At 42.3% G+C, this 23314-nt stretch overlaps 1 protein-coding gene across 1 annotated transcript in view; it reads left to right on the top strand.

The window, feature by feature from the left end:
- Positions 1–23314, top strand: part of zfpm2a (zinc finger protein, FOG family member 2a) — a 142042-nt gene that overhangs the window by 70583 nt on the left and 48145 nt on the right. The window contains 1 exon segment of the mRNA XM_037784426.1: positions 20076–20187. Within this exon segment, the coding sequence (XP_037640354.1) occupies positions 20076–20187 (112 nt within the window).

Here is a 23314-nt window from a genome sequence, read left to right as displayed (position 1 = left end):
TTATTAAGCCTCTAAAGTATGCCTTATTAAAACGTGTTTGTTGTTTGTACTAAAGGGGGCATTGAAACCTGCAGTGAAATCACTTCATTTGGTGGAACTTTGCCTTTCAGCAGCCATGGAAACATGATTACCAGGAACATCTAAAGAGCATATTAATGGCGATTCCCCTGACATTCAAACCTATTGAGGTGACCCAACTGGCCCCCAACAAAAGCCTTTGAAGTGCATCCATTTTAACCATTTAATCTGCATATTTTATGACAAAACACTTTAATTGGTGGGTTTTGAGCTCCGTCCAGGCTCCGATTGAATGAAGTCACAATCCATTATTTTTGATGTTACCCTGCACACAGCGGCTTTATATCTCTTGTTTCAAAGATCCCAGCAGAGGCTGGTGTTGACCTGCTGCTCTGGTGGAGTGACGAGCCCCTCCGCGGGGTTTGATATTCCATTCTGCATTTGGATTAATTAAGAAATTCCTATTAAAATTGTAACCAAGCTCACATTCATCCTGTTAAGGAAACATAAGGAAAAGTCCATGAGGATTTTAGACTCAGAGGCCCTCCCCCCCGCCGTTTTCGCAGATTCCTTAAACTTTATTAAATCATTTTTCGGAGCAGTTTCGACTGTTTTCTAAGCTCCCCTCATGGTTTTGAAGTCATCAGTGGCTTTTCAATAACTCAGGCCGTATTATAGCCATGAAATATGGCTTCTCTCAGGGTAAAGCCAGTTATCCTTGGGCGGAAAAGTGATTTGACAGAGCAACACCTCAAGTTGCCTTCCAAAGTAACACACTCCATATATTTCTCCGGCAATCTCTGCATGAATTTCCCCTGAAAGGCGTCCAATGCCAACCTTCAACTGTCCCTCAAATGACCCGCACTCTCACCAAGTGATGTCGTATTATAAATTATCTCTGTGAATCGTTTGTTGCTTGGTTGCATTTTCGTAGATGCAAACTTTACAAATTCATCACCTACAGAGCCAGATGCATAAACTGATTGTTGCTCTTGGCAAGAGTGATACATTCTTAACTAAGTGCCCTCTGAGGAATTCATCCAGATCCTCCTCAGGTTTTCTCTCTCTCTTTTTTTTTTTTTAAAGCGAGCAGGTGCTGGTCATCACCTGTAATAGGCTGTGGAGGGGTTACAGAATGTGCCGCACCTCCCTCGCAATTAAAAGCCGAGGAAGAAGCTTTGGCATATTGCCTTTAAGGATCTCATGTGTGTCTATTCTCCTGGGGGCCCTCTCAATGCTTTGCCGCTTGCCCTCCTCCTCTCCTAAGTTTCATCTCTCAAATGGGGTACTGGCTGTTAGCAGCTTCTCACTATCTCTCATTAAAGGCTAGGTCAACCCAACTGGCGTGTTTTGTTTTACCGAGCCTCCTTTCAGGGTTCAGCGTAACTTTTTACTTTGTTTCTTAAGCCAGAAAATACCAGTCAATTCCAGTTCTTTTTGCACATCATCTCATTTACAGTAGCATAGTTTTGTTTTTTTAAGTCAAACCTCTAGTTATTGAGCTGTTGCCTTGTTAAACACGCAGCCGTTGGCAACATCCGTAATGTGGTGCTGCATTTATCTCAGTTATTTCAGTGGGAGGCGAGGGAGTTGTGCAAATCTTCAAACACTGACACATGGAGACGGGAACAAACCCCGATGCCTCACCTGGAGAGGGAGAGAAATAACAAATGTGAGTGTGAGGAGAGAGAGAAGAAGAAGAAGGAGAGGAAGGAGAAGAAGAAGAAGAAGAAGAAGAAGAAGGCTAGTTTTGATGCATGTCAGGGTGGCCGGTGCTGCAGAGCGGGGTCAGGAGACGGTAGAAAGCGTTTGAGGTAGAAATAAAGGCTCATTGCTTCATGGGTCTCTACCTCAGCTAGGAGGCACTCTCAGACATTCTTATGAAGTGTGACCTCCACAGACTATTAAATCTCCTTTTACTCTCTCAGATTTTTTTGAAACCATAGAGGTGAATGAATTACCCGAAGGCAGCCAGGTATATGGCAGGAGTGACACCTCTCTCCTGCCTGAAACACATGACCCGCGTGGTGAGATATTGATATGCCCTCTCTGAAATCAAACATATTTTATCCCTTCATCCAGACACGTCATTTAAGGTATGCCTTTTTAGAGGTCAAGCTATTTTTGTCGAGCCGCCGCATACGGTGCATAGGTCCGTTTCTCAATCCTTGGCATCGCGCCCGGAGAGGGACTAAAGTGTAATGTCTCCTTACAGTAAATAATGAGAGTACAGTGAATTTAAGCGGCTTTTGCATTAAACTGGACATGAGCAGCACTTTGGCACGAGCAGAGCCGTTTAGGAGCAGAGTATATGTATAGGTCCGGCTGGTGTCTGGGGAGTCTTATGGGAGAGAGGTGGGTAAGGATGGGAGGAGGAGGGGAGGGTTACTGGTCCCTGGAGGCAGCAAATGGGAGCAGGAGCTGGAGCCGGCCTAGCTATATGTGCCGTGCATGGCGTGGGAGCTGATGTGGGCTGGCTGCCGGCGGACGACAGGCCTCGGTAGCTGACCGGGAGTGATGGATGATGCTGAGAAAAGAAACGGCGAGTGGAGCGTTACATGCGGTTGTCCAGACAGGCCTGGAAAGAGAGGTGTAAAGCTTGAAAAAGAAAGAATGAAAAGAGAGGGAGAGAGAGAGAGGAGGCAGGAAAAAACAGAGGGGAAAAAGCATGACAGGAAATCTGGGCATCTGCAGGACAGAGATAGGGTCACATCTCGACCGTTTATCAAAGAGGAAAGCAGATTTCACAGCTGATGGGTCGGCCGTGGCAGGTCTGTAGACCCCAGGGGCTCAGCTTGGCATGAGGCACTGGAGTTATAGTTATTGCTGTTGCAGACCTGTTAACACAATCACACTGCTCTGTATTGGACAGCTCACATAACTGGCCTTACTGTGGTGTTTTCACACGTTCTTTATTAGGGGTGGGTGATATGGCAGAAATCTTCTATCACGATGTAGGTCATTTTATATCCCTATAACAGTATATATCACCATAATTGTTCTGTGAATTCCATTAAGAAATGGTTTAAAATAACCATACAGTACTTTATCACATTTGATTATTTCCTTCTTTTATTTGGAACTTCCATACAAACCAAAAACACATGAGACAACACTTGAGTTAAAAATAGGGCTGTCAAAGTTAACGCGATAATAAGACGTTAACGCAAATTAATTTTAACGCCACTGATTTCTTTAACACAACTTGCGATTTTGAATTATGCAGGCTCAGTTTTAAAGCTAGAGTGAAGATACTACATCATATGAAACTAGAAAAACCTAAAGAATCCATTGGTACCACCTCACAAAGGAGGTTAAATAACGCTCCAAACTTACGCTAAATTTGGGCGCGGAAAAACTGGCGTTGCCATTTTCAAAGGGGTCCCTTGACCTCTGACCTCAAGATATGTGAATGAAAATGGGTTCTATGGGTACCCACGAGTCTCCCCTTTACAGACATGCCCACTTTATGATAATCACATGCAGTTTGGGGGCAAGTCATAGTCAAGTCAGCACACTCAAGTCAGCTTGAGATTGCCATGTTATGATCTGAACATATTTTATGCTAAATGCAGTACATTTTTAGTCATTGTTTTGTGTTGTTAATTGATTTACAATAATAAATATATACATACATTTACATAAAGCAGCATATTTGCCCTCTCCCATGTTGATAAGAGTATTAAATACTTGACAAATCTCCCTTTAAGGTACATTTTGAACACATAACAAATGTGCGATTAATTTGTGATTAATTGTGATTAACTATGGACAACCATACGATTAATCTTGATTAAATATTTTGATCGATTGACAGCTCTAGTTAAAAACAAAAGACTCAGACTTTCAAAATGGAAGCTTTTAGTTTCCTGAGAACAATAATTTCAAGTGTTACAGGTTTTTGGTTAACAGGTGAATAAATACCAACCTGTCCTCAGTCAGTGATATAAGAAAATCACACAAATTTGCATTTTAGAGTGTAACAAAAGAAAAAGACTTGACTTTTCCTGAAGGATTTGCTCATCTTTCATTTCAAAAAGCTGACAAAACAAAATAAACTACATTGTGCAAATGTCTGGTAATCATGTGACCAGAGTTCTTCCTCATTTTGGCTTGGTAGGGATGTCTCCTCCTGCTCTACTTCACTTTCCTCCTCCATGTCTTCACAAATCACGTCACCTTGTGAGGCAGCTGGATTCGCGAGAATCACGAGATCACGCGAGAATAGCTACCGCGGTGGAAACCATATTGCCAAATCCCTACCGGTGCACATTTCTACTGTCGCGCGGTATATACCGTCATATCGCCCAACCCTATTCTTTATCAGTCTTAGATCACATTTTAGTCCAAATACAGAACAAGTTTCCACGTTTCTAAGACAACAGAAGGCTCTCAACTAGATTGAAAGACCAGCAGAGTCTGAGCTGAAAACTAAGTGGACCCGGTTTGAGCACTTTGTAGCAGGTGAGGCGAAGGTGAGCGAGGCAGAGGAGGGTATAAGTAACAGACAGCAAAGACAAAAAAATAAGAGAGCGGGAAAAAAAATCTAGAAAGAATAAAACACCCGAGAGTTGTGCTGCTGTTGTCAGCCGCTTTCTCTGCTGTGCTCCTCTTCCTCCTCCTCTCTTCTCCGTCTGACTGATGGAGCTGCCAGAGTGCCGTCTCATCCCTCACTTCTCTCACTGATCAATCAGACCATTAGACTCCAATTACAGCCGCAGCCCCGGCGCAGGTGAGCGACGAGCACATTCAGCCCGGCTGCCGACAACGCCTCCGCCCCGGCTTCCTCCTCGCACTCTCCCAAATTAACGCAAATTAATAGTGACACTCAGACATAAATGTCTGCAATCGAGGGGCTAAATTAACAGTCTGGGTCGAAGCTATTGAGTAGCAGGTGTCTTTAAAAGAGGTAATTACCTATCGCCGGACAGAACCGGGAGGAGAGGGCGGCCCCGCGGTTTGCCTGGAGTGAGAGGCCCGGCCCCGATGAGCCCGGCTGCCATTGTAGGTGTTAATAATTGATTGGGAGGCGAGCTATTAATGAGCAGCAGATTTAGAGCTCTGTTGTAAATGTGTGTTGATGAGGGTGTTGCCGCCTCTTGTACAATGCCTTACCAATGCTAATTACCGGGGCTTAGTCAAGGTGCACCGTAATGAGTCTGGATTCAATAGGATCCTGGTCCTGGATGTGTTTTCAGGGCCTTTTAGTGCAAATTACAAGGTAATTGTAATGCATAAGACTCTGCTTAATTCCAGATTAAGATCTATCAGGCAACGCTTTATCTCGTCCTCTATCTTAATAAACTTGTTGTATAGCAGCTAGATTTGCTGTGAGGTTTATAATAAAACAATTCTACTACTGTAAGCCCTTTTTCATACGAGGGTCCTGAAACAAAGGCAGTGATTTGGAAGGTTGCAAGGGCATAAGAAAAGTCAATAAGCGCTATAGGCTAATAAGGTAAAATAACCAATGTAGTCTTGATTCATTACCCTTGATTTAAAAGTCATCATAGATCAAATAATACTGTGTTATGTGTTTGTATATAAAGGCTAGGTGGAATATTTAGTGTGTTTCAGGAAACACTTTCCTGTCTAATTCTGTCATTTATAAATTCTTTTAAATCTACTGCGGTTTAAGTCACACATATATTTTTGCTAAAACGTGCATGAGAGCTATTAAACGCACATGTGCACCACGTGTCTGCGTTTTTGAGTGTGCATGCACCGAAGTGTGTGTTTTGGGTCATACTGTATGTGTGGGAGGTGCATGTGCGCGCGCCTCGGCAGACCGCGTGCTGTTTTTTTTTGGCTGTGAACAGAGAGCTTTAGCTTGTAGACGACAGAGGAGCGAAAATGTCAAGATACTGTCCTAATTTTCACCTGGGACAGAGAAAGAGGCAGAGGCTGTCAACCGATGGAGTGTGATTATTGTGTAATTTAGTACAAGGGTAGGAATATGGGCCTGTGCAACCCCAAAAAAAAATGCTCCAGAAATTATTCAGCCCCATCACTCAAGCCATTTATCTCACCCCTCTTTTTGCCCACCCTCTCCCTTCCAATATGTTTATTGTTAGCTACCCCTAAACTTTAACAAGTGGCAGCGGATTTTTCTGTTTCAGAAATTATATTTTTCTTCTTGTCACTGCTTCATTAATCAAGAGGAGGCATTCTGAAAAATGTTTTGTTTTGGAGGCTGCAATCTATTTTGTGTGTGTGTGTGTGTTGTAGTTAATCTGCGCCCGTGGCAGGTTTCCCCTCCGAAACGCAGCGCTAAGCAGCGGTATCGCAGGCCTATTGTTGTAGCCTCTGTCATAGCAAGGAGAGCCTGATGCAGGCCTGGGCTCGCCTGATAAGGAAAAGAGGATTCAACATGGCTGGAAAGGAGAATCAGTGGGACTTGAGAGTGGAGTACGGATGGGGCAGATGCGCTCGCACACACACACACACACACACACACACACACACACACATGCATACGTACAGAACGATGCACACATGTTCTACACACATACAGTCACACATGAGCCGGCACACACACAAATCATCGCCATCATCACACTGGCACATGCCCAGGCAATTATTTACAGTAACATCCAATTACATATGCAAGAAGGCACCCCAGGATAGGACCTCTCTGTACCATAGCTGCTAAATGACATACACATCCTGAAATATGCATATGCACATGCACATAAACAAACAAATCATTAAACTTAAAAAAAAAACACATTTTGATTTATGTTTGCATTTAAAGGTGTCCTGCGCTTTTTCTATCTGTAAGTCACACTGTCTCGGATACGGTTTTGCAAACGCCAGACATTATCGGGACTAACAGGATTTGAATTTCTGTGTTGGACACACAAATAATTTTGGCACAAAGAATGTGGCTTCATCTAATGAAATAATGGGCCCAAATTTTAGGCGGAGAACCAATTTGTGATTGCATGCATCAATTATTTCTTGGGTTTAAACCAATATCAGGGCTGGGGTCTCTTCAGATGGGTAAAATGGTAATTATCTGGCCCCGCTTTCCCCTCGCTCGGTGTCATCCATATATTTATCGATGGCATTATCGATGGTTCTCGCGTTAAAAGGGGGAAGCATCAAAGCGAATCCTATTGAAGTGGCCCTTTAAATCCGAGCTGTTTTAACGCAGATCAACATGACACTGATGTCTGTTTGTGAGTCGGATAGATAATGGATTGCAGGCTGTGTTTTTTTCTATCGCTACATACATTTATTTATTTCAAAGTTTCTGTGTGCATGCAGCTGGAAGTCATCGCCGCCCACAGCTCCTTGTATTAGCTGTGAAGCACTCAGTCAGTCAGCTACTCGGAGCTATTACGGCCACAGCCCGAGCTCCACTGTTTGAGAGATAATGCATGGTTGACTTGATCTACAAGTGAACCTGACATTTTGCTGTCCTTACATCACAACACAACTATACCCAAACTGATATGGCAGCTCCCCCCCTGATAAGCAGAGCAGGACTCACTGATTTGCTTTGTGCTCACTGTAATGGCTGCATGCTCTCCTCAAACACGCCAAGGATACAGTGACTAGATCGACACACATATATAAAGATGGGCAGCATAATTCAGTGCTCACTGCTTTAATGACTTTGGAGTAGTGAGTGCAGCATTCCTATCTATGTTATTTTCTTATTATAATTACAGCAAAAATGGTGCTGAAGTTTAGACCATGGGTGGGAGTGATAGTGGAAGTATTTTCCTCCAAATTAGGACCATGTTTGTCATAAATCCTGTTGCTCATATCACAGGGATCACAGCTTTTCTCTTTATCTCTTCAAAATACAAGATAAACAAACATACACACATTTTTTGATATCCTTTCACTCCTCTTCTTCTTTTGCTTTCACCAAAGTAAAAGCAGTATAAGCATGCTACTTTATACTTCGACTCCACAACATTTCATCGATGTATCATTACATTTATCAGACAGCTATAAAAATGAATTAAAAAAAAATTAGGGCTGTCAAAGTTAACGCAAATTTGTTTTAACATCACTAATCTCTTTAACATATTAACGCAACTTGTGATTTTTAGGTTGTAGAGGGTTCCGTTTTAAAGCTAGAGTGAAGATTATATCATATGAAACTAGGTTTCATATAAAGGAATCCATTGGTATCAATCATGTCATACTAGCTTGTCGCGAAGGAGGTTAAATAACGCTCCAAATTTAGGCAAATTTTGGTGAGGAAAAACTGGGATGGCTATTTTCAAAGGGGTCCCTTGACATCTGACATCAAGATGTGAGAATGAGGGTTCTATGGGTACCCACGAGTCTCCCCTTTACAGACATGCCCACTTTAAGATTATCACATGCAGTTTTGGGGCAAGTCATAGTCAAGTCAGCACACTGACACACTGACAGCTGTTGTTGCCTGTTGGGCTGCAGTTTGCCATGTTATGATTTGAGCATATTGTTTTATGTTAAATGCAGTACCTGTGAGGGTTTTTGGACAATATCTGTCATTGTTTTGTGTTGTTAATTGATTTCCGATAATGAATATATACATACATTTACATGAAGCAAGCATATTTGCCCACTCCCATGTTGATAAGAGTATTAAATACTTAACAAATCTCCCTTAAAGATACATTTTGAACAGAGCGATTAATTTGCGATGAATCGCAATTAAATATTTTAATCAATTGACGGCCCTAAAAAAAAATGAACCTTTAAAATACAATGTAATTATATAAGTTATGCAAATCCAAATCGTAAAAACAAAGAACCGTTCAGTGACGTGGAACCCGAAACCGTTGCACCACTATTAAATACAGGCCTGCTAATTATTTGATGAGGTGCCACAGACAAAGAAGAGACTTATTAGAGAATTATGTGAACGTAGGCCTACTTGACCATTAGGTAGCCTGCCTTATTTCATGTATTAAATCAGTGTTATGGCTTAATATAATATAGAAATATCATTCATTCATTGGTTATGTTTTTCTTCTCCCTAATGTGCAAAACAAACCGAAACCGAGGCCCGAAAACCGCAACAGAAACCGAACTGTGGGCTTGTGGGCTAATAATAAAACACTGCAGTACTTTTACTTTGACACTCAAGTACATTTAGCTGATATTACTTCTATACTTAAGTAGGATTTTGAATGCAGGACTGTAACTTAATAATGGAGTAGTTTATTTACGTTGTTTTATTGCTACTTTGACTTAAGTAAAGGATGTGAAAACTTCTCCCAACGCTGCCTTTTCGTTAATGTCTTGTGCTGCAGATTTCTATCTAAATCTGATTTAGTTGCCCACAGATTTATTGTTGTGAACATGCAGCTACTGTTGGAAACCTTCTAAAACATTCATTGTTAGTATTTCAATTCCTGAGATCATTTACAAATGCTAAAAATTATTTTATTCAGTAATTTATTTATTCTCTGCCACTTCTCTATAGCAGGGACTCCCAAAGTGTGGTCCAGACCCCAGGGGGAAATAATTTACTATAAATTATAAAATTGTGTTGTATCATTTTAAAAGTGCATATCTATAGATGGGGACCATTTGCGCCAATAAAACAAGCATATTGTGTCCATTACTCCCACCCACGTTAGCTTTGGGCCAATAGAAACTCTGATATGATTGTGACACACAGCAATAAGTTCATTCATTTTAAGTTGAAGCACTTACTGGCAGTCAGCTTTAGACTGGTAAATATCTAGATTTATTAGGACTATGCCAGTCTAGCTATACTATTCATTACCTGAAAGCTTTTAAAATAAATTACTTGAAAGTATAAATGTTGTCTAGTCGTGTCCAAATGCCATTTGATTAAAATGACCCTTCGTTCAAAAGTAAATACTAATTGGTATTAACATGATTCAAATTGAAATGTGTTTCCGTTTATCACTATCAAACAGGTCTGAAGTACTTAGATGCCATTGGAACTATTTGTATTCTGAAAACTTTTCAACCTAAGAGTACAAATGGTAGTAAGCATTATGAGGGGGGTCCTTGGAAAATGTTCTGGCCCCAAAAAGTTTGAGAACACCTGTTCTATAGCAGGTAAAGGTCTGCAGTAGATAAGATGAACGTGCGTTATTCTGCAGATTTCACACTGAGGAAACATTGCTCATGTCGCTGTAATGACATGTATGACTCCATCCACACAGACACTGAATATGTGGCTACTCTACTGTAATAGATAGACAGGCAGCTGTCTTCCTGCAGCAGTGTGTTCAGCCATAGCTCAGCAGCAGCAGAGCAGGACCGGTGACGGCTGAAAGCCCCACAGTGAGGCTCCAGGTCCTGGGAGGGAGGCAGGGGGGGGCACACTTCACACCCGCAGGGTTTGAGGAGGGTGAGCTGGGTGTCCCTGTCCCCCCTCACAACTCTCTGGGTGTTTGCTGTCTGCCAGTGGCCCATCAGGGAGCGGCACAGTCTGGATAGCAAACTGTCACACTGAAGAGATGCAGTATCTGCATGCTTATGTTTTCTGTACGTCGCAAACACGCACAAACAGCTTGATATGAACATTAACATTCATGAACAACTGTTCCATTTGGGACGGCAGAACACTTAAGTCACACGCCACTCACTTATCTCCAGAGTTTTATGTATTGGGGAGATGCTTCTATAGCTGTGATATATACCTTACAATCTAACAAACAAGCAAAGCTAGGTTTCACTCTGCACACAATGGTAGTCTGACAACAATAGTGAAGCTCACAACTCCCTGGCTTCACACATATCGCCTTGTTTTTACAGTACGCAATATGTCTTCCCAAATGAATGATTATCCAACACTTCAATACACAACAGACCTCTATTGCAGCGAAGGCGCAAGAAGAGGAAGAAGAAGAAGAAGAGGCAGAAAGAAAGAAAAGTGAAACAAAGTTGAGTGGTGCCAGCTGCTTTGCCATCTGTCACTGTCATGGCTGTACTTGTGATATGTTGAAACAACTTTCTTGAAAAGTGGTGCAGATAATCCCCGATTGTTTCCATTTGCAAGCCCCTGATAGTCCTCTTGGTATTTCCAGCACAAAGTGAGTTCATGGCTGACCAATCCCTCTATTAGCGGTGATTGTAGAGATATAAAGCTGCTGTCCTTATCATTTCTTTTAAAGGAAGTTTTAAAGGTGACATATCATGCTCATTTCCAGGCTCACACTTGTGTTGTGGGTTTATACTAGAACATGTTTACATGCTTTAATGTTCAAAAAACACATTATTTTTCTCATACTGTCTGTCTGAATTTAGAGTCAAATAGACCATAAAGCAGGGGATGCTTCCGTGTTTTCGTCTTACAACTTTAACCCTTTCACGGTGTGTTTTCAGTTCATCAAAGTTAAATATAACCTTTTTGATCGCCTAAAAATGTCTTATTCAGCGTTCGGTTGTGCTTAGCTCCACCCTCTCATGTCAAATTCTCGTTGCAAATAACCAAGATGGTGTCGGCGAAAATGCAGAACTCAAAGCTTCAATACGGCAGTATACAAACATGTTTTCTAATCTATAGGCAGCCCACAAAAACTGACTGGGTTGTCTTATTTCACAGTTTGTTTGTTGGTACGCACTCCACCCAAGTGTATGTGCACAAGCACTGAAAAAGTGAGTTTTTCATGATATGTCCCCTTTAAGATTTAAAGTTTGAGTTCTCCATGTTCTGGTTAGAATGTGCGAAGAGCTTTCTACATAAGCATTGTCATTCTTATAAATTCAGCAGTTTCCCTCCTCTCTTTCCCTCTTGGTCCCATTGGCGAGGGAAGTGGAGAAGCACAGAGGCTTTGCTTGCTTCACCTCCTTCAGAGAAAGAAGGACAGCCACCCTACAGGGAGGCAGGCAAACCCCTGCTGGTGGACCTTGATAAGTCCTCGCGGTCCCCTGTCCTGGCCTTAGCCCTCTGATCCTCAGCCTAGTTGGCTCGGGGCCTACCAAAGACAAAGCGCTGTCAAAATGACTCCGGACGGATGAACGACCAAGCAGAAAAAAATTCAAGTCTTCTGACAAAACAAGAAAAAAAAGGTTAGCATTGAAGATAAGAAAGCTGATAGGTGCTGGAGGAGATGAAGGTCTGGACAGTGTTCATTCGCTCCCTGGTGGTCCGGCAGCACCTCATTAGATGGATGTGTATGAGGCTGTCAAAGCAGGAATATTATACTGCGGGGTCGTCTGCAAACTAATTGGGTAACAAAGACCATTTCCAGCTCGAGAAACCCATCTTTTAACAGTCAGTGTGCTGAGACTCTGATAAGAGAGTTCACGTCTAATGCATTTAGCGAGGGGAAAGTTCACCATCTTTATCTTATTTACTTAACTTGGTGTAAATATTGTTGGTCTTTTTACGGTGGATTTAGTCAGACCCCATTTCACTGAAGTGCACTCGGGGATCAAACTATTGCACGCTGCAGCAATATGTCGACGATCAGGTGGTATGCAAATATACACAGATATCGGTTTGTTAGTCGTTAGAACAAAGTTACACGTTTTATTCTCTTTGTTCTTTGTTTCAATTTTCTTTTTTTAAATTGTGTTTATTGTAATTATGATTCTGCACACTTTGATATGGAGCTCTGTTTCCGAATGCACAGACTTGAGAGAGTCTCCTGAAATATAAAATCACATAAAGTAGATGCTATTTTAATGCATCAGGAAACTTAGAACTCCACCAGAGGAGAGAGAGGGGAGTTCAAAAGAATATTAAAATCCAATACCTAAAGGGGGGGCACAGAGGTTTATCTAAAGTCAGGGGCTTTATTCAAGCATCATGCCTGCTATTTTATTGTTTGTCTTTATTTACCGCCTCTGACTGATCCCGGTCTTCCGTGTGTGGTTATGAGAGCGGGGATTTGTTGTGACCCCATTGACTGATTGACTCCTGAGTTCCCCTTTCTTCCTCTTTGAAGAAATCCCCCATCCGCATGTTTATTCCCGACAGAGAAAGAGGTGGTTCTGTCCAGAGAATACGCCACCTGCCACCTTGACCCCCAGGGGCCATGGTAATATCCATACAGGTGAACATTACTGGCTCCAGGTTCCCCTATTATGTTCCCTCACACAGCTCCTCGCTGCTCGGGGAGTCAGCCCCAACTTACATGCAAAAGATCAAACAAGCCCTTCCCAATTGAATTCAAATGGGAAATTTCGAGTAATTCAAACAGTGAGTAGTGAAGCGACAGGGCTCCTCCATCCCCTGACCAAAGCCAAACACAAGAAGTACACGTGTGCACTCATACCTCCAAGATATGATTAAGTCCTGGAGCACATGCATTACAAATTCAGCTTTCTCTTGTTTACAACTTCAAATAGTTCTCGGGACATACGCATTATACATAGTTACGGAAGTACACGCGCATTTACTTGTGAAGTTGAATTAAACATTACAAAGAAAGTCGGGGACATTGTTGTACGACGCTGAGGGGCTGGGGAGGGAAAGGAAGTTCGGACTGAATCAGTAGAGAGCGGTGGGGGTGATGTAGGCTACAAGTATTAAAGAAGAGGAGAGATGGGAGAGGATAGGAGATGAGAGGAGGAAATGAAAGATGAGGAGAGGAGAGGAAAAGATAGAAAAGGAAAGGAAAAGAGATGAGACAGGAAAGGAGATGAGAGGAGGAAATGAAAGATGAGGAGAGGGAGGAAAGGATAGAAAAGGAAAGGAGAGATGAGAGAGAATAGGAGATGAGAGAAAGACAGAAAAGACAAGGAGAGGAGAGAAAAGATAAAGGAAGGAAAGGAAAAGAGAGATGAGAGAGGATAGGAGATGAGAGGAAGAAAGGTAAGATAAGGAGGGGAAAGGAATAGCAATAGAATAAATAGGAAATAAAAGGAAAAGAGGAAGGAAAGGGAAGCATACCAAAGCAAAGGGAATGATCGGAAAGGAAAAGATAGGAAAGGAAAGGAGAGATGAAAGAGGATAGGAGATGAGAGGAGGAAAGGAAAGATGAGGAAAGGAAAGGAATTGCAAAAGAATAAATAGGAAATGAAAGGAAAAGAGATGAAGGAAAAGGAAGCATAACAAAGCAAAGGAAAAGATAGGAAAGGAAAGGAGAGATGAGATAGGATAGGAGATGAGAGGGGGAATGGAAAGACAAGGAGAGGAAAGGAAAGAAATTGCAAAAGAATAAATAGGAAATCAAAGACGAGAAGAGGAAAAGAAAGGAGAGATGAGAGAGGATAGGAGATGAGAGGAGGAAAGGAAAGACAAGGAGACGAGAAGAAATGATAGGAAAGGAAAGGAAAAGAGAGATGAGAGAGGATAGGAGATGAGAGAAAGGACAGGAAAGGAATAGCTAAAGAATAAATAGGAAATGAAAGGAAAAGAGAGGAAGGAAAAAGAAGCATAACAAAGCAAAGGGAATGATCGGAAAGGAATGGCAAAAGAAATGGAAAGGAAAGGAGGCCGGGGTGGAGAAAGGGGTTGCTTGTCTTCAGGGCAGGTACAGCTTACACTAAACTGTTTGGCTTTAGAGTTGGAGCACCTCAATGCGCCCGAAGGTCTTGAAGAAAGGAGTATAGAGGATAGAGTACCCCCTCCTCCTCCATCTCTATTCTCCTCCTCTCTTCTCCTCCCTCATTTAGTAAGATGCCGCTTAAGAATAAACTAAAATAAAAATCACTCCTAGATGTGCTGCTAATAATTCAGCATCACTCCTCAATCAACACTGTGCAGCCAGTCTGCCTTATTACCTCTCTGTTGTGTCTTATACAAGCAGCTAAACATACAGTCATCATGCCGTGCCACCCATAGCCAATATAAACCACTGTGAGCATTTCAATGGAGCAAAATAAGCAATAGCTAATGCAGCACATGAACTTTGATGCTTACAGTCCAGTCAGCAGGATAAAAGGTGATTTAAATGAGAAAATATTTATTCCCCATAGCGCCGCCATGATAGCGGGCAGCCAAATAAAGGCACATGCGCACAGTGATGGGTGTCCCTTTAAAGATTCCGGGGAACAGCAGTGACTCTCTCAAATTTAATCGATTTCAAAATGAAAAGTCAATTTAACAAAGTTGAAAAGAGAAAGATGGGGGCTAAGGGAAGAAGAAGAAGAAGAAGAAAAAAAAAAAAGCATTCTCTTGCACTCAAGCAGTAAACTAACTGCTGCACAGAGCAGGCAGAGATTTCAGCTGAATTATCTCCCACCTCACATTTGCTCTTAGGCAAGCAGTTTAAAAGCCAAGCGATTGAGCCAGTGATCCAATTTGAAATGCAGAAATGATTAGAGCAGCTTGCCTCATTTCATATCGAAATTCTCTGATTTATGACAGGGCACCAGCCAAGATCTATCTCTAAAGGGAATTAGTGTGCAATTCCTGCATATTTCTGTTATTTAGTCTCCCAATAGCAGATGCTATAGCCTTAGAGAGAGAGAGGGAGAGGAGGGGGAGAGAATGGAATGAAAGCAGTGTGTAGGTATCTTTTCATTTCAGCAGATGTAACCGCGGCCATTTAGAAGAGGAGAAAATGACACAAAAGCAGACTTGAGGAACGAGGGGTACTTCTCACTTTATGTAGGATGTTGACTGAGAATCTTATTTCAGGGTGCAATGGAAAAAAACGCAGCAACCTAACTAAGCATATGCACAGCTTTTTTTTTCCCCGGCATGGATAGTAGAAACACAGACTGTGAGGTTGGCTGTTTTATTCAAAAAAAAAAAAAAAAAGACCCTTGCAACCCATCCATCCTTGAGGCTAAGAAAATATTAATACGCAGAGCGATAACGAGGGCTAGAGGAAAATCTCCCTTAATGAAATTTCCAGTTGACCACATGCAATTTGTTTCATCGCGGCGAACAACTAATTGCAATGGACGTTATCAAGGTGTGAGTGTGCTGTCTGCTGTAAACTGACTGGTAAAACAGGTACAAATCCTTTATCCTCGCTCCCATGTTAGAAACAGAGGACATATAAACTTGACATAACCCATACATAAGCTTGTTTTTTGTTATACGGCTAGTATCGTGTGAAAAGGACATTGCATTGTGGAAAAACTGCAATATTTGGGACAAACCCAGGGTCAATAATGTAGGGAGAGAAAGTCAATATCTGTGATTTATTGGAGGGGAAACATGCAGTGTTCAAAAGACGTTAATGGCGTTATTTGACTGGTGTTTTTGTTTCACTCCTTCATGCCGAGTGGGTGTTGAAAGCGGGACGTATAAATGTGTGGAGATATTCAGACGGAGTGGTTTTGATCTCTCAGTTGTCTAAATCCTGCAGCTGTGGGATCAAGACGGATACAGTGCCAGTCAGTGACCTTGGTGGTGGTGGAGGGGGGGGAGAAAAAGCCATGAGGAAAATAATCATTCCCACCAAGGTTTGTATCGATTTCACCTGCCCTGACCATGAAGCGGGTTAAGAGTAGCCAGTGGTGGTGAAATGGTCAGCGGTGATATCATTAGCTCGTTGTTTACACGGGGAAGCAGGGAGTTAGAGGAAGGCTGAGTGTCACAAGCCACTTTCTTCTTCACCTCCTTCAGCTGATCAGAGGATCATGGTATCAAGGAGGGATTAGTAGCGACTTGGGATTTGTGTGATTGGTTAATTTATTGCGGTGATGGCAGGTCTTTCATCTATGGCAACATTTAATCAGCGCAGCCACAGAGGCTATTACAGGTTAGCTCCTTTCTGGAGTCAGTCCGGCTGTGCCATCAGCTCTATCACAATTCCCCTGAAATTTCCAAATTATCTGGAACAGGCTTTAGCTTCTCAGTAATAAAAATTAGAACAGATTCCTGATAGAAGCTTTTGCTCACACAGGGCCAATTATAAATAGTACAGCCCTGCCTTGGAAGAGGGGAAAAGGGAAGGGGAGGTGGGGAAGGGGAGGGAAAAAAATCCAACTCTGAGAGATGTGCGCGGAACTTATCGTTCAGCCTCTGCTCCGCTCTGATCCAAATCCGTGTGGCTGAAAATTTATATTAGATTTTATCACAGAGGCCTAAGTCTAGAAAAAATCAATGAAGGTTATCTTTTATGTTGCAGCAACTTGTGGAAATATTGATTTTCATTTTATAGCGAATTTGGAGCATCAGTTTTGTAATCACTTCCTCGCTGACTACACTGTTTTGGTCACTGTATCTCTTACACGGGGAACGGTAACAGAGCTCAGGGAAGAAAAAAAAATATAATAATAAAAATACCGGCAGAGTATTGAAACCACTGGAGTGAAGGCAGAGGGTGGATAAACCATAACACAGTAGACAGGAAGCTTTTTACAGGCTCTGACAGGGATGATAGTGTGTAAACTGATATTAAACACTGTATCTCTATAGACCAAACTGCTTTTTTAACATCTCTTTATGTGAATATCTATTAAAAAATACCTACAATAAACATGTGATATTAAAAAATAGGCATATATTCTGTTTATTTTTACTTCTATATATGCATATGCACATTTTTTTTCTAACCGACATATGCATATATTCAGTTTTTTTTACTTCTATATATGCAAATGCACAGATTTATTTGTAACTGACATATTTAACTATCCAATAGGGGTCAGCATATTTTGCAGTGTTGTGTTTTGGACAGGAAAGAGCTTCAATACGTCACATCCCCCTGCTTGTGTTAGTTTGTTTCTGTAACGCCAGTTTACCAAGCGCCTCCTTCTCTGCGGGGAAATCTAAATTTTCTGCCTGTCAGTCTGCATTTTCTTCTGGCCTCGGCCACTTTAGGCCAGCTGATCCGGTTGTACAAATGTTTTTCATTTGCATTCGCAGACGCCGGCTCCTCCCTTTTGCATTGATGCCGCTGTGTCTTAATCCCAAATATGTTGTGCGCAGTTGCTTTTTCTGCATTTCTTTGTCTGCGTGACGTCTGGTACATGCGGCATGCTTACAAAGCACACGGGCCACCATTGTCACGATCGATGCATTATGTAAATCTGTCATGGGTTGCTGCTGCTGCTGCTCTGTTTCCAACAAAGAGGAAGCAAAGAAGATAGTATGATTAACAAATAAATCAGAATCATTTTTTAAAGTTTCTATCTCAGCAATAACTAAAGGAACAATTGTGGTAATCTTTTTTTTTTAACAAATTTCTATTCTAACAATGGGGAAGACATCTAGTTAACGTGGTGTTGTGTCCCTGTTGGCTACATTAAGAGCAGCTGGAATATCATGAATTCCCAGAAGGCTCAGGGGGACGGCAGAGAGGCCTCTCGCTGCTGAATAAGAGATGGCTCCAGTCTGCAGATCTAAGGAGGGGTTAATCTGATTCCCATTTCAGATAGTCGTCCCTAGCAACAATCGGCCGGTCTGCTCCGCTCCTTTGACAGGGGTGTGAGATTTTCAGGTTAGCCAGATAGAAGACTTTATTGTGAGGCTAATTTGAAATGTGAAATCGAGGATGACTTAAATTACAGAGGTCCTCTCTCCCTCTCTCTCTCTCTCATCTGCTGCCAGGACGGGATAAGGAGATGCCAGGAGAAGGAATAAGAATATCAACAGACACAATTTACTGTCTGTGTTTGATCAGTTTGGCAGCGGAGTTTGCCAATGTGCAGATATATATATATATATATATACATACATATATATGTAGAAATCTGTCTATATTTAGTGTTTTCTTAATTTGCAGACAGAATCCAAACAGATTGCTATCATCTCTCGGAGATGTATTTGTAAATAACGCTCTATAAAAAAACAGTCCGTTTGTCCTCCAGCCTCAGACTAGATAGAGTTCATGGAGAGAGAGAGAGAGATGGGCGGCTGGAGGAGGAGGAGGAGGTGGAGGAGGTGGAGGGGGCATGCAGGCGCACTGCCGGAGCACAGTGCTCATCTCTTGTGCATATCTGTGCCAATTCAGACCTTTAACATGCTCAAGTGACATTTGCATTTATCCTTGAAGGTTGTTGCCTCTTGCGGGGGAAGAAAATAAGTGAAAAGCGCGAGAGAGGACGAGCATTTTTCCTGTTGCATTAGGCAGATGGACGGTGTCCTGTCGCCCGGCTGCCTCGGATGGAAAAAGAAATGGAGTGTCGAGATTGCACCCCCAACCCATTTTCTCTTAGCTAAACTATTTCTGTAACATCCTAATGAAGGAGGGCCCCGGGGTTCAAAAGTAATGGCCTTGAAATACTGACATTTTGCCTTTGAGTAATAGGCTACTGTACCCAGCAGCTGCCTGAGATGTTGCTACCAGCCCCCACACCCCCAACACAACACACACTCAACAACCACCATTTTGCAAAAGAAAAAGAACACCAAAATAAAATAAAACAGAAAATCCTATGAGGATAAATAGAGCATCTGGTGACACTAGACCATGTGAAACTATCGCGTTGCACTCTATCTCCCTCTGTTATTTTTTTTTTCCCTTCCAAGAAATAAAACTCCACGGGTTGACCTCTTGACCAAGAAGAAAAATGACCTTACGCATTCAGAATAATTTTTTTTTCCGGCATATTATAAAAACTCTAACCTCAATCGGCCTTTGAAATGGATACTGATTCTTTAAATTCTCCCCCTGCTTGTTTCAGGAAATAGTGAGATCCTGGCGATAGCGAGGCACAATGTGCCCAAAGTTCACCGCTGAACACTCGCTTCCTTCTCTCTGAAAGTCACCGGCCTTTTCTTTTTTCCTCTCTCTTTCTTTCTTTTTCCATAATTCCCAGACACCTTAGATGTTCTTCTTAATCTTAAGAGATCTGATGCTGAATCATTGGGTTCAATCCTGGACGGTTATTCCTCCTTTTTATATATACGATGCAGGCCATTTGTCGCCACTCCAACCACTGTACAGCCCTTTGTCTGTAGGCCATCACACACATACACACACACACATACATACACACACACACACACACACACACACACACACACACACACACACACACACACACACACACACACACACAAAACCTGCCCTGATTCTTAAATCTCCTCAGCATTGTAAAAAAAAAATAAGAAAAAAGGGATTGGGGTGGACTTGGGTTGCATGGTGTATAGTTTGTGAAATTGTCTGTTTATGTCCATTCGGAGCAACAGAAGAGCGTAACTCAATGCTTATTAATGTTTCTTTTAATCACCAAAATAAGCAAATGATTAGTGTCTGTTATCTGTCCCCGTCCAGAAGACGAAGAGCACGGTCCCGGTGGTGCTGAGCGCCGGCCCCAGGTGGCTGCTGGATGTGACTTGGCAGGGAGCGGAAGACAACAAAAACAACTGCGTGGTGTACAGCAAAGGTAAGCAAGCAGGCAGCAGCAGCGCCGGCGTCCCGTTATCTCTCGGCAGCGCGACACACCACGCCACGCCACACAGCACCGCCGCAAAAGACACCGACAATCCTCCATCCACTCCACTCCTGTCTGTCTCTCTTTCTGTCTGTCTTTCTTTTCTTTTACTTTTTTCTCTTGCTCTTCTCAAAGTCACAAACACACAGAAATAATTGTATGTGCTCAGCTGCACAAAGAGACACACACACACACACACACTCCCACACCATATCTGTTTTACTCCAAAGAGTAATTTATATCACTAAAACTCTGATTAGGAACTGAGAAACATCACTTGACACACAAAGTTAATGGTCTTTAGATTTCACAAGGTAATTAATGCCCCCTTTTTTTATCCTCTTTTATACTAAGTGAATCCCTATCTCGGTGCAGATAGCGAGCAAGTGGAGATGGGCTTTGCCATTTTGCTTCATTTGTTCTCGCGCTAATTCTGCAGAGCTTTATCTGTACATCTTTAATAAATCAGACATATTCATACAAGGCCCCTCCCCTCCCCATGTGCCAGAAATGGATTTATGTAAATAAGAAGAAATATCTGTCCAGTAAATCCATGTTGTTTATTCAGCCTTCACCCTTAAAGCACAAAATGACCCACTGTCATGAAGATAAACTCCTCAATCTGCCGCATTGTGTCCAGTGGAAACCCCTCATTAAAACAGCCCCAACATGGATCTGGTTTGTTGCAGATTGTATGAGAAGATGCTTAAAGTGTACACAGCCCTGACACCACCGTCTGTAGCTCCTCTTCCCATGAAAGCGCTGAGGCTTCTGCAGCTATAATTGGGTCTTGACGGGTGTTAACCAGAGAGACACAGCAAAAAAAAATAAATACGTAAATAAAGATGTGTTTTGGATTCCAAAGGGTGAAGTGAAAGGGGCTCCGTTTATCACTTTTCAAAAAGTGATTACCCCGTGACAATACCCCCAAAGCTGAAATGGAGCTTCTTCTCCCTCAAAGTGAATAAGTGGCAGGAGTGGGATTTGCAACCCGGATTTCCAGTCTCCCAATTCTCATCTACTAATCACTAGACTGCACTGGGGAGTTATCCTCTTAACCGGCTACTTAACTTTGTGCTCTTTATCACCAAATCATTAAAGTTTTGATAAGCTGTGAAAGAAGATTATGCACTTCTTTAAAATCTCCTAATCTTTTTGCTCAGAGACTGACTGTACGAAACAAAAAAAAAGAAGGGGCAATAACAGGATTTCTCACTTCGTTTTTTTTTGTGTTAAGAATGTCCTCCTTCCTACAGTGCATGTATCCTGGAGATAGCATCGCACGCAGCATCACCACCTCAGCCTGTGTATCGCTGACACTTCCTTTGTTTGTTGCTTCCAGTTTGACCTTATTAAATTAAACACAATAACGTCTCCAGACGTCGCCCTTGTGAGAGTTGTTCTGTGTTGTGCTGCATAAGTTCATTACAGTAAATCCCCCCCCACAAGAATCTTCACACGCTTGCCAGCCGATGATAAACGATAATAGAGGATGATGTTGAATACAAAGAATTCATTTAAATCTCGTAGTAGAAGTTAAATATCTCTTGTCACCTCGTAGTTGCCGCGTCTTAGACGTCGCTAAGCTAAAAGAAACAGCATCAGACGCCATTTAATTCTGTTCTACTTAGTGATGGAAATCTGTTTTTTTTTCTCAGAAGAATTGTTCATCTAGTTGAGTTTTCTCATCATGAAAACTTTTGACTTTGAAACGAATGCCACAATAAATACCAAAAATACTGCTGTGATACTACTCGGTACAAAAAAAAAAGTCCCGGCTGTGTAATTCCATACTTGACTCCAACAGCTTTGTAGTAACTTTGCCACAGAGCTTCGGATAAATTGGTTGGGTGTCCGTTTTTCTCGCCTCTCTGTCCACATTTTGCTCTTGGCGACTTCTTTTTTTATTTTCTCCAGGTGGACTGGGAGTAAGTTCAGAAAGTGGTGAAGCGTTTGATGCCGCTCGGCCGTCTGACTCTCGCGTCCCCGGACCGATTTGCACCGCTCATTCTTCTTCATCGCACCTCTTTTAAACATTCCAATCTGCATGTGTGGTGGGCACCCTCTGGAGGTGACATTGAAATTGAATGTAATATCAAATCTTTGTCAAATTCAATTTTCGAATTTGGCGTGTTTTTTTCCGCTTCGGTTTTTGAAGCGGGAGCTGGATTTACCGTTTATCGTGTCGACACTGCGGCGTGGATCGACTCAAACGCAGGAACTTTCTTCCCCCACCTGGAAAAAAGCTGAGGCCCAGATTGTTTCTATCTTCGCCCCTCTGTGCTGTTTCTCCTCTGCGGGCTGCTTCATTGCTCCCTGAGATGCGTTACTTATGGAAAACAGGGAATATCTCAATACACAGTGTGCTTGCAGAATATGTTTTGGCTTACCTTTCTTTATGGCTGCCTGCAAAGATAGTAGCGCTTCACTTTGGACGCTTGCCAGTGTGAATCTATGGGGGAGTATCTCGAAGTAAAGGACCGGTGATTGGTTTGAGTGGCTGTAGCTTACCGTTGGGTGTTCTGTCTGTGATTTCTGCATTACATTTTTTGTAAAACTTGTCATTCAGGAAAGTCGGAGAAAAATGTGTGGAGCGGGAGAGAGGACAGGATTCAGCAGAATGATTCCTCTGGGACTTGTATTCCTAGCAGTGTGTTATGTATAATACATGCAGTGGAGTGTGTAACAAGCAGCAGGGTGGTGCATTCAGGTCCCCCCACGGGGCGCCCGTGGTCATCAGCGCCAAGACAAGCTAACCCTATAGTGTCATTTATAGATTTATTTCCCCTATTTTTGGGATCCCACGATTCCTGTTGCCATGTCTTTCCCTGACAATTTCTGTTGCCTGTCTGCGTCGTTTTATCCAGATAGAACAGAAAGACAGCAGCATTCAAGAAATTAGAAGTCAAAGAGTAATGTTTGAGGCATTTAAGTGTCTTAAATTAGGATTCACAGAGCCATTTCATGAATATAAAATTCCTCTTTGGATTTCTCAAAATGAGAGGCAGCGAGAGCCCCGAAGAGGAAGTGGGGAAAGTGCAATATCTGTTTTTCCCAGGCTGTCAGCATGGCCCTGTTT

The sequence above is a fragment of the Sebastes umbrosus genome, chromosome 11 (assembly GCF_015220745.1).
Source record: "Sebastes umbrosus isolate fSebUmb1 chromosome 11, fSebUmb1.pri, whole genome shotgun sequence".
NCBI classification, from domain to species: Eukaryota; Metazoa; Chordata; class Actinopteri; order Perciformes; family Sebastidae; genus Sebastes; species Sebastes umbrosus.
This window is presented reverse-complemented; position numbering and strand designations above follow the sequence as displayed.